General features: G+C 42.8%; 1 protein-coding gene across 1 annotated transcript; it reads right to left on the bottom strand.

Annotated features, from left to right (window-relative positions):
• Window positions 1-591: 591 nt before the first annotated feature.
• LDHB (lactate dehydrogenase B) lies at window positions 592-11576 on the bottom strand. Its single transcript, XM_075709144.1, has 8 exons — window positions 11547-11576; window positions 10505-10636; window positions 6951-7068; window positions 6232-6405; window positions 4019-4192; window positions 2605-2722; window positions 1682-1805; window positions 592-905 (listed from the first exon to the last, which is right to left on the bottom strand). Exons 2-8 carry the CDS (start codon window positions 10628-10630, stop codon window positions 738-740), a joined length of 1002 nt encoding a protein of 333 aa, XP_075565259.1. The 5' UTR covers window positions 10631-10636; window positions 11547-11576; the 3' UTR covers window positions 592-737.
• Window positions 11577-12207: the final 631 nt, after the last annotated feature.

The following is a 12207-nucleotide window of genomic DNA, read 5'->3' as shown; positions in this document are numbered from 1 at the left end:
AAATTTACATATTAAAGGCCCAATTTGACTTGTTCTGTAAACAAGATTACCATAGGACTCCAGTCTAAAAAACCTTGTATTTTGGTAATCAAATAGAGAAAAGTCTTGTTTGTTCTAAACATTATGAAAACTAGACACCAATAACATGCAAAGAATTGAATCCAGAGGAGAAAAGGATCTACAGGACCCTTTTTCTAGGTCAGTGGCATACAGAATCTTAATGTTGGCATATTTTTGGCAGGTGGCCCAGAAGCAAATCCCCATTTCATTTCCTCAACCCAGCAGTAAATAAAACAGGAAGTACTGTGTCAGAAACAAGACTGGGAATGAACTACACTTAGCACCTGGACTGAAACTAAGTCATACAGGAAAGGCTTCCAGTAAGGTTGTATTAGTGAAATCCCACCACAGATGATTACTACATTGTTTTTAACCTTTTGAAAGGACATGTGTGTCTACACTTCCACGTAGTCTGTGGCAAACATTAAAGGAGAACACCAGAGTAAGCTAGATAATTTAAATACTGAAAATAAATCACTAGGACAACAAAACATGCCTGGAAGTTGCTTTATTTGTTCATAAGGTCTGTGCGTTACAGCAAGCATAAGTTTAGCTACTGTGGACAAAGCTCAGTCTGGAAGAGCATTAAATGTTAACCATAGAGATGTGTATTGAGTAGAGCCCACATTTGCACACAACATACTGTTTTTCTACTGCTGGAATCTAATATTCATGAGTTACAGATCTTTGAGATCTTTCTGGATGTTCCACAATGTATCTGCGCTCTTCTTCAGCTGAGCCACCTCATCATCCTTCAGCTTTTGGTTGATGACACTTGTCAATCCAGAGGCACTTAGGACAGCAGGAAGGCTCAAGAAGACATCATTCTCAATGCCATACATGCCCTGCCACAAACAAAAGAAATCACTCAGACATGAACCCATCACCCCAGATCTGCTTTTAGTTTATATAAGCAGGAAGCCTTCTGAGAGTAGAGCTTAAGACTTTATCCTTTTAAAGCCTGCAGAAAATTCAGTTTTCAGTTGCAATGTATTTGAGGAAAATAAAGTGTGGAGCTATTTCAGACAAGTGATTGGCAATACCAAGATGGTTGATTTCAGAAACCCCACCTCCAAAACCCTCACTTATTTATATATAGCAAGTAGCTGACAAAATTCAAGACAGGATTAGAGCAGGCGTTTTTGCCCCCCTGATTACAGAGGGAGCAGTAAATTCAGCCTGCTCATAGTCCCTGTGGACCAGAGGTTATACAGCTGGTGCAGACCAGATGCAGCCAGTTACACCAGCTATAAAAGGACACAGCTCTCTTCCCTAGCACCTTTGCTAGGCAGTAGTTCATGGAATCACAGCTGGGCCTCCAGGAAGTTTTCTGGTTTTGCACTGAAACTTCCTTTTAATGAATCTGCATGCCACACATGGCAAACTTTACACAAGGGTAGTATAACATTGGGTAGAGTACAGAGAACTTAGTTTTGGCTCCATACTTGTGAGAATGGTAGGCTAAGAGGTCAGACTAAAAAAGTTGCAATAGTAAGCTCCCATTTTAAATTCAAATTAGTATTTGACAAAGCTTCCTTTGTTCAGCACCTTGCTAATTGAGACTATTTAGCTTTTCCGTTACAAAATGAACTAGAGCATCCAATTAGCCACCACTTCTTACCTTTACCAGTGTTGAGACTGAGTGAACCCGGCACAAGTTCTTCAGCATGGTCTCACAGAGGTCAGCAACGCTAAGGCCAATAGCCCAGTTTGTGTATCCCTTAAGTCTGATTACCTCATAGGCACTAAGGAAATATTGAAATACAGTTGCATTAAGATGTCTTCAAGACACTATCTGAATGCCAAGTCTTAAGATGAATGAATGTTCCTATTCAAAAAAATCTGAAACTCCTGTGACACACATTGTAAATTTCAGAATTAAAATGTCTAAGAAAGTTGCATATTTCAGCATTAAAGTATAAAGTCTACATTATCCCATATGTATAATAAAGCCCTATTATTCCCACAGGATTAGCTGAAAAGAAAAATAGCTTCCATCTATGAACAGTTCTTAGTGTTAAGTAGAAAAACAGACACCTACAACTGAATAAGTTCTCTATTCAAGGCAGTGGCACATTCTGAGTGCATTAGGAATAGGAATCCTAGTTTTTTAAACCAACATCTGCATACATTTTATACCAGTATAGTTCTTATTTCACAAGTGAGACAAGTGATTTAGCAACATGTATAGTTACCTCTGAATTTCCCTAAATCAATGAACAAAGTTTTCTGCAAATCAACTCCAACTCCCTGCTCACAGAAACATACTACCTTTCCCTTGTGTCCTTTGAAGAAAGTTAACCATTTAAGAAGGTACTTGTGAGAAAACAAGTGCACACAACTCTAAGTGCTGCAGTACAAAAGCTTACCAACTGAAATCTTGCATTTCTGTGTTTAACCAGTAGTTCTACTTACTCATGCAACCCTCTAAATAAAATGGCATGAAAGCTGCAGCAGACTGGAAAGGCAGTGTCAAGAAGTTAGTGTGCAGGCTAGCTATTTTCAGCATCACATATATCCACCTTATTCCTCAAGTCACTGTACCTTTCAACCACTTGCTTGTGGAGATCCTTCCAGTTCTCACCATCTTTGTCAGTTCCCATGGTAGGATTCAGCTCCTGGAGAGACACACCTGCCACATTAACTCCACTCCAAACAGCCACTGTAAGAAGGAAGATGTAAGTTTCAATTAGCACTTAGTGACTCCCCCTCCACTTTTCCCATCAAAGATAACTGGAAATAAAGTAGTAGTTGCTATGACCACAATAACATTTGAGGCAGATTTTAAGTTTCCATTTAACTACAGTTAATTCTGAGAACTCTGGGGGTCTAATAGAGACTATTTTAGTACTGACACTTTAGCAAGTCAATCACAACACATGAACAACAGAACTTTCAGTCCTTGAAAGGTACAGACAGCTACTTTTGAAGTCAGAAACCTCAAATTCTAGCAAAAAGGCATATTAGCTGTTCAGCCTTTTAAAACTGATTTTACTCAAAAATTGCAGCAAATATCTATTTGCTGTCCCACTAATCAGTGTGAGCCTTCAGGAATTCTACTCCTATTTCCCTGAATAACAGGGTAGCAATATGCAAACTTAGAATATCAGGAGAAGGATTTGCACTTCCCCCTTCGTATTGGAAGCTTACAGACAGATTCATTCTCTGTTCCTGTGAAGTAACTCAGAAGTTTTAGTTACTTCAAAGCAAAAGCAGCTGTAACACTGAAGCAAAATGAGCTCTGTGTATGCTCAGCCAAGCTCTGCTTTCATTATAGTTTAGGGCTGGCTTCAGTAAATACTGTTGTTAATCAGACACTGTACTTTGATTAAACACAATGGGACACTGAAGAGGTGGCTCCCTTAGAAATACACAGCACTAATATAAAGCAGTACCAATCCACACAGATGTTCTGCTGCATCATTTCAGATTTGAAATGCATGAACTGATTAAGACAAATAAGGTTCTTTGATTTCACATGGTTTTAACACCATCTTCTTTTAAATAGCATGAGGAAAAGTTACAAAATAAGGCATGGGATAATTTTGTTAGCCTGAATCTGGATTACCAGCTTTTTCTACTACTTGCAACAGCCTCTGCCATTGACCTAACAAGAGCTAATACTGCTTTACAGAGGAGAACCATGCTACAGACTATGTTATGATACTCCAAAAACTGAGGATAAACAGAAGTAGTACACAACTACTTTAGGACACAACTTTAGCTAACAAAATTGGCCTTTTCAGTTCAGGGTTTAATCATACAGCCACAATCACTTATTAGAAGCGTAGCTAGATTTCCTGGACTTGCCTCAACTCTAATCTTCGTAAAAATACAGCAAAGTGCTAGCTACTTGAGCTCAGCTGCATCTGTTCTTTCAGAGTTTTGTAACACCCCTTAGGCCTCAACCTCTAACACTGTACTGCTTATTCCCAAGGCAGTCAGAACTGCTCCTTACCACTAGAATCACCATGTTCTCCCAAGATCCAGCCATGGCAGCTGGTTGGGTGGATACCAAGTCTCTCAGCCATCAGATAGCGGAATCTAGCTGTGTCTAGATTGCAGCCACTTCCAATCACACGGTGTTTTGGCAGGCCACTCAGCTTCCATGTGACATAGGTTAATATATCCACTGAAAAGAAGAACATGCACAGTAAATTAAACCATTCACATACACCAAGAAGAATGCTCCAGCAATTACTTTGCTGTAGGTAATCAGGACTCAAAACACAGCTAGGCTCATTGCTCCCAGTATTTTAGGTCTGACTGCTTGAAATTTAGGACCTGTCTAGCTACTGTTCAGAAAAACTGAGGAAGGTCTTTGGAGATTAGTATTCTACCAGCTAAAGTTGGTGGCACTTTTGTCACAGCTAAATCCCTAGAGCATCCAGAATTGTTTTATCCATATGAAGAGTTCAGTCCCATTCAAGCAGTTTCCTGAAGTAGTGCTACCTTCCACTGCATCACAGTAAGAGGTAAAGCAATTGAAGATGAAACATGTTCAAGATTTACATACTCTGTTTCTACTACTTCGGGTTCATTTCTTAAACAGATTTGTGTATTAAGCAGTTTCTGCACTAGTTACCTCTGCAGCATGAAAAGCCAGATGAGCTCCATGCTTTGGCTGCATGTGGCTCTAAAAATACAGTTTTAGAAAAAAACCCCAAACTTAAGTCGGGGCTGAGAGGGAAGTATGTGAGCAGAGAGAAAAAGCTCTAATCCAACAGAACAATAATAAACAAGCTGCCATAATTATGGCTCCAAAACTCTCAAAAGCCAGCCAGTTCTCAGGATTGAATATACTTGTGTCTACACATCTGAAATAGATTATTTGCTTTGCCTTGCCCAGGCACCAAAAGCATGGCATCTCAGTACCGTCCACACCTTGCTGTTACAAATGGCATGCTTATCAGGCATAGGTTTCCCTACAGCTTCAGCTGAGGCAGTTTCTGCCAGGATCACAGTAATCTGTACAGACTACAGAGCACCTCCATGTCAAACAGCTGTATCTGCTCTGGGCTGTCTGGCTTTCAAGTCAGGTGCTGAGATATGCATTCAGACTTTAAGTGCTGCTCTGTAATCTCATTGTTTGCCTATAGTGGGGCTTTCCACTCAGGACAGGCTGTGGACAGTGCTATCTGAGCTAGAGCCCAGACAGATTGGGGGAAGTTAAACAGGGAAGGACATCAAGGTCACACACTAACGCATATACAGCAGACACCTGTGACACCCTGGCACCTCTGAAGTCCCTTCTAACAGGCTCAAAATAACTTCCACTATATAAGACTAGTGGACAAAATTCTACACATGGAAAAAACAAAGCACAAAAATTCTGAAAAAGCAACATTCAATTCTCCTCCTGCAGCTGCTCTACTGGAGAGAAGTCTATAGTTAGAATTCAGCCTTGCTAGAACAAGAACAATTTGATCTTTGACTCAAGATTTTTAGATAAGTGTTTAAAATTGCTCTAAGTTCTTGCACTTGCACAGTAGCCACTTACTCAGTACACTAGTATTCAGTAGTACTAACTGTACACCAGCTAATTACTCAACCACCAGCTGAGTTGCTAGCTTTACATGCACTGTTTTGACTCTGCCAAGTTATCTTTAAAGGCAGTGTCACTTCATTGCCAGTGCTCTGTAGTAAAGTCTTCACTCAGATGTTGAATCAAGCAAAGACAGCCCTACAGAGCATACCAGAACATACACCGTTAGCCTTAGACATCCAAATATCCAAGCTGTCCCAGTACATACCAATTTTTTCCTGAAAATATAGCCAAGACTATAGGGTAAGTTCTTCATCCTGAAAAATGGCCATATCATATCCCAGCACAGAAGACAGTTATGATTCACAAACAATTTAAAAGCAAAATGGATGTCTCCTTCAGATATAAAAAATTTAAGCTACCTCCTGCTTAAGCCAAAGTATGTAGAGAACTTAAGTATTTACCACGACGCATGCTTTTACAATATGGACACCATAAGAAGTTCTGAATAAGGACAGCATCGGAAAGTACAGAATATTTGTTTGTATTCTGCTGTTAGCAAGTGCATGGCAGATGTCCAAACAAATTTTCAACATTCAATTTGTAGTTGAGATGACTGATAAGAATAAAACACTAATTCTCCGACAAATAGAATTTGTAAGTATTCTAGGAAAAGATTGCCTTACCTGGGTTGGAAACCACCAGGATGGTGCAGTTGGGGCTGTATTTGATGATCTGAGGAATGATGAATTTGAAGACATTCACATTCCTCTGAACCAGGTTGAGACGACTCTCCCCCTCTTGCTGACGAACTCCTGCAGTTACTACCACAATCTTGGAGTTGGCTGTGACAGCATAGTCTACAACAGAGTATGGGGGAGAAGATATAGAATGTGTTAGATGACTTATCACTAACTTCAATAGCACTGTATTCATACAGGTATTACAGGTAGCTTCTCCACTGTGCATACATTCAAACCCAAAAACATGAGACATCACTATTAAAGCCAGCACCATCTCTTACATTGTCCTGATATATCAATACATGGGTCTTGAGAGTACATTCAACCCCTGAATGGGTCTTGAGAGTACATTCAACCCCTGAATGAATCTCATTTCCACTATCCAAATAACAATACTTCTACAAAGAGGCACTAAAGTTTCATTAAAATCAATTTTACTCAACAAGCCCCAAACTGTAGAGTGGCCATTAGAGATGAAAGAGAAAGCCCAGTTTAAGAGCCACTTCCATTGTTATGGTGTTCATCTGAACTCTCATCTCAATTCACATACTTTAACTTTTCAATGCCAAATCCTTAGAGTGCTTTAGGATTACACAACTAATGCTCCACTATTAAGCAAATTCACAGAGTATCAGTATTAAATGAAAGAAACTGCAGTTCACCTTTGTCTGCCACAATCTTGTGAGTCTGAAGGAACAAGCTCCCGTGCTGTAGATCCATCATTTCTCCTTTTAGTTTGTCTTCCAGAACATCAACCAGAGCAAGCTCATCACAAAGACCCTGAAAACAAAATTTGAAGGAGTCAACGAAACAGTTAACTTGCATTTCAAAGTTGCCCCCAAGCTGAGCTATATTACATTTTGAAGTGACATGTTACACATCTGAAAGCCTCTTTTGTCCAAAGGTAAGCCAGTAGGACAGCACTATCTTGGTGTTCTGATCTATCTCACAGTAATAAAGTCAGAGGCTACTACAGCACAGGTTGATAGAACTTGTTCAGACTTTCCAAAAAAGGTATTATTTGTGGGGAGTTTGAATGCACAGCTAAACCTTTGCTAGTGAGGCTCTTCATGATTTAGTTGTTATCTTAGCCAAAAAGTTGCATCTTTCAGAGCCATAACAAACCCTCTAAATCTATCCAGCAAACGGGCCTATTTTAATATTTAAATACCTAATACAATATACCACATACTTATCAAATAAGTATTCTCTTATAACATTCCTTCAACCAATTCATTTCACAAAAAATAGACTGGGAACAGACTTATTTTCCTCAATACTAAAAACAGTATCAAGAAGAAAGATTCTTTACCTAATTTTTCTGTACTAGAGCTACTACATTATATTTACTTTGCCGAACAGATTTAGCCACATATGCTTGTTGTCCAGACAGGTTAAGTTAGGAGATACTGTCATATAGTCTCTTAATAGGAAAACAGCAAAATATGGGGGTATAGGAAAAAGGCATTCTGCTATAATGCAAAGGCTTACTGCCTTTTGACAGAAGTGTTTACTACCCTTGTAAATTCTACTATACTTAAAAGGCTTATCATTCAGTAAATCTTACTGAGATTCAAATTACTACTACTCTCCATTTTCCTAGGTAGCTACACCCCATTTGAAAGCAGTTAAGCCATTTTTACGCTATTAAAAAAATATTACTGCAAGCAAGCTTCTTTGTTAACTTTTAGATAAAGGTAACACTCATTGCTTCACATGAAAATATTAATTATTAGCATTGACTAAGCTACTTTAAACATGCAGCAGCAATATACACTATTTTTCCTGTGGAAAAATGTATTTAACAGCAAGCACATTTCAGTTTTTTATTCCATACTTTAAATTAATGCAGAAAAGCAATGAATTCCAACATGATTGTTTCCTTTCACAACTGCTAAAGGAAAACCGTAAGAATCCATATCTGCACTTGCTCTGTTCACAAAATAGTCTTCAGGGTAAAAAAAGTCCCAGTTATTTAAACATTATGAAAAAGTATCCTTAGCTGAAGTCACTGGTATTAAACTAAGAAATTAGTGCAATCAGAATTTGGAAAAAGAATGTGTGCACATGTTTGATTACGGATAGCTTAATACACACAGTCTAACAATACAGGACTTTCAGTCTAAACCTTGCAACCAATGTTCACCAAACTCAGCAGGTTCAAGGAGCCAGTTCTCACTGAAACAGAAGAGCACCTGGAATAACTCCAATGACTACTCTCATGAATTTGCATCAGTGTTGCCTAGAGAAGAATTCAGCTCATTATTAGCACACACAGGAATGAAGTCTACACAATCACCAAATGGAGCTTAAAATACTCTCATTGAAAACAGCTGACTTGTGACTGTGGAGATGTTTCCATTTCCAAAACAGTATGGCAACATCAGTGACTTGTTTCTAACTGAGAGGCAGCTAAAAATAACCAACATGGAAGTTCTAGTGTAATCCAAATTTATATTAAATACAACAACAGTAAACTGAAATTAGTTATTATCACACTGTTTAATTTTGTAAAATTCAAAGCCATCTAAAACTCAACTGCATCTGCATATTAAAAGTATAGGAAATTAAGTACAAAATTTTATGGCATGGCTTAACAAAAAGACATCTTGGGGAGCCAACCGTCTTGTACAAGTCAAGGCCACATCTAATTCAGTGACAAGAATCAGATGGTTTTGTTATAAAAATATTTTATACTGCAGCTTATACTTGTGAGAAAGAATAAGCAAGCACAGAAGCCTGGCTGAAAAACTTCATACTATAAGGCAAGCTTGAAAAATTTAAAACCAGTTTTTACTCCAGGTTTGGTGCATACAACTCATTAACAAGTAAAACTTTGTGCCTAGATTTCTGAAAGCACAATTTGATCCTGCTTAGAGCAGCGTATTAAACGCAGATGAATGCTGGATTGTAGCGAAGTTCACAGTAACTTCACCCAACTCCCTCACGGCCAACCTTACAGGTTACAGTACTCCTTCAAAAACAAATTACTGCAGACCACAAGAGGCAAACATTTGCTTAAAAATAGATATAAAAACCCAAAAATGAACTGTCATTGTTTTTCCATTAAGTTTCTCCTTTAGTTATATAGTTTTAAAAACTATTTGTTACTTTCACTACGGCCTTTTCTTACTGTCAGTTTTTCTTGCTCACAAGGCTCATGAATATCAGTAAGTAAAAACCTTTAGGCATTTCTGAAACAATTAAAAACCCAGTACCTTAAGACATGCATCCTCAAGTGAATAGGTAGAGGAAGGATCATCTCCAAATAAAATATAGCTAGTTTAGTAGTACATGCAAGATTTTTGATCTCACTGTGAGCTACTTGATTTGAGATCTGCCCCTGCAAGTGGGAAGGGCATATCTGCTTATGTCATCTTTTAAAAAAAAAAAAAAACAACCCTGCAGCTCCCATTTGTCCTTTCAAAAAAAAACAGCATGAGAGGAATCAAATTTAACTCATTCACAATATTCCCTAAAAACAAAGTGCAAAGTACAGAAGATCCTTATTGCATAATAAGCCTTTGCTTTGCTCAAAGACTGCAACATGAAATTTGCCTAAAAAAAGCCCAGAAACCAATAACAGGAAAAGTCAGAATAACCTCTAAGTCTAGCCCTCTATTTTTAGTTTTTGGAAAACTAGCTAAAAACCTCTCTGGAAACACAATGAAGTCATATAACCAAGCAATAAGGACTTAAGAGAAATAAAGAAGCCTACTGAAAGGGACAGCAGTATTTTCACTTTCTGCTGCACATAGGCATTAAAAGAATAAAAAGCAAGCATGCATAGTTCTGATTCCTATCCCCTATTTCACATGGATTTCTGCTCTGTCTGCATTCTTTACCCAACAGAGCTCTCCCACCAAGCAAACTCCACCTCTGTTGTGGAAGAATAAGAAAATTAAAAAGAAGAGTTTGGCAGGGGCTTCAGAGCCATTGCTCACTCCATTTTCCCAGCAGTCTGCAAAATAACTCTGCCTAATGAGAGATTTATTGCTAAACACAGATGGAAAGGTGAGAGAACAAGGAGAAACTGAATGGGGAGGTCAGCCTTGCATGACCAGTGTAGGTCATGCATGACCGTTGCATGACCGTTGAACGGCAAATGATTCGGTCCTGTACTAACCTACCGAATTTCCCACCATTTGCTAAGACAAACAGGCGGTGCAGAACATTACACCAGTGGGAGCCGGAACACCGCGTCCTTGAGCCGTACCTTTCCAAGGATGCTGATAGCACAGGCCATCCCAACCTGTCCAACCCCCACAACTGTTATCTTGTTGTTCGGGACCGTGATTCCCGCAGCAATGGGGGTCATCAGCTTCTCCTTGAGAGTAGCCATGGTGTTCTGCAAGGAAAGACAGAAAGATTCGGCTCACAGCAAGCCAGAGCCACCCAAAACCGCACGCTCCGAACTGAAGAGGCCACCTGCCACAGCCGGAAACTCGCCGGTGGAAGCGCCGCGAGTCACTGCTAACGGCGCTTGCCGTAAGGCAGCGCACGTGCGGGCTGCCCTCCTTCTCCAGGCTCCTTCCACCGCCCGGGCTACCAGACCGCCCGCCGGGCTACCAGCCCGCCCCGCACTCGCTGCTGCCCGGCGAGAGGCTGAGGCGGGGGCAGAGGTTGTTTTGGCGGCACGCACCAAAGTCATCCTTCCGTTCGCGGAGCGCCCAGAGCCTCCCCGCTGAAGGCAGGAATACCTTCTGCGTTAACGGCTCCTTGGCGTTCGCCTCCCCTCAGAGCGCCCATCGGGAGCTCCGGGACCGGTAATAAAACCACGAACCGGTTTGGGAGCAGCAAGCCCGCCGAGATTTCCCCTGCTTGCTCGCTTCCATTCGGCCCGCAGGCTCCCTTCGCCCAACCCACGGCGCCCAGCGCGCTGCCTCCGACCTTCCCCTTCCCGCACCGCCCTCCCTCCGGGCCCCTGCAGACCAGCGAGGGGCCGGGGCCGCTACTCGGGCCGAACACGACGCCACCCAGCCGGTTCCTGCGCAGGGCCGGGCCGGGAGCCGCCATCTCACCCAAACCCTCAGGACCCACAGCCTGGCGCACCCCACCGCTGCCAGGACCGGCCGCCAACGCCCCCCGCCCCGGGCCCCATGCGGCCGCCATGCTGGGATGCTCGGCCCCGGGGAAAAGCGCCCGGCCCCGGCGGGACCGAGCCGGCAGGGGAAAGGAGGGAAGCAGGGCCGGGCGACCCTCCGGCATCCTCCATCCCGGAGAGGGGACCCCGCCAGCTCCGCTCGCCCCGTACCCACCGGCAAGGCTCAGCGTGAGGCGAGGCGAGAGGCGCACTGCTGCTGCCGTCCGCGGCTCGGGCAATGAGGGCTCCGCAGCGCAAGGGGCGGGCCCCGTGGGCAGGGCCGGGCCGGGCCGGGCCGCCCCCCGCCGCGCCCCCCTGGGCGTTCCCCGGCGCCATCCCCCGGCCGGCCGCCGCGCTCAATCCCCACTAAGGACGGCGGCTCAAGGGCCCCGCTCCCCCACCCCGGCCCCCCCGCCTTCCCCGCTCACCCTTCCCAGGCGGGGCCGCCTGGCCGGGGAGGGAAACGCTGGCTCGTCCTTTTTTTTTGTGCTGACGGCGGGAGGGCGCGCAGCCGGGTGAGGCGATGCTGCCGGCAGCCGGTCCGGGGTCAGCCGGCGAGGCCGGCAGCGGCCCTTCAGCCCTGCCCGGGGGCCGGTTCGCTGATGTGGTGGCCGTCACAGAGGCCGATGGTGTCACAAGCGTCTCTGAGTGTACCTTCGCACTTAGCGAACAAGCTGGGAAAGCGTTCTCTCTGTTTGACAGGGCCATAAGGCTTAGCCAGAAGAAACGAGCAGAGCAATCGCTGCAAGATGTTGTGCAAAACTAAAGCATTTTACGTGATCTTCTTCCGGGGCAAAGTTGCTCAAGTTGTTGGTATCTGATTTTTATGCGCTCTG

This window comes from Pelecanus crispus, chromosome 1 (genome assembly GCF_030463565.1).
Source record: "Pelecanus crispus isolate bPelCri1 chromosome 1, bPelCri1.pri, whole genome shotgun sequence".
NCBI classification, from domain to species: domain Eukaryota; kingdom Metazoa; phylum Chordata; class Aves; order Pelecaniformes; family Pelecanidae; genus Pelecanus; species Pelecanus crispus.
The sequence above is the reverse complement of the archived record's forward strand: the minus strand, read 5'-3'. Positions and strand labels throughout refer to the sequence as shown.

What these genes read in the sequence shown, in the direction of transcription:
- LDHB (XM_075709144.1), bottom strand. Translation starts at nt 10,630, where the DNA reads ATGGCTACTCTCAAGGAGAAGCTGATGACCCCCATTGCTGCGGGAATC. An exon ending in CTATCAGCATCCTTGGAAAG is followed by an intron (nt 7,069 to 10,504) that starts GTACGGCTCAAG and finishes TTTTGTTTTCAG; the next exon opens with GGTCTTTGTGATGAGCTTGC. An exon ending in CAGTCTCAACACTGGTAAAG is followed by an intron (nt 906 to 1,681) that starts GTAAGAAGTGGT and finishes TGTTTGTGGCAG; the next exon opens with GGCATGTATGGCATTGAGAA.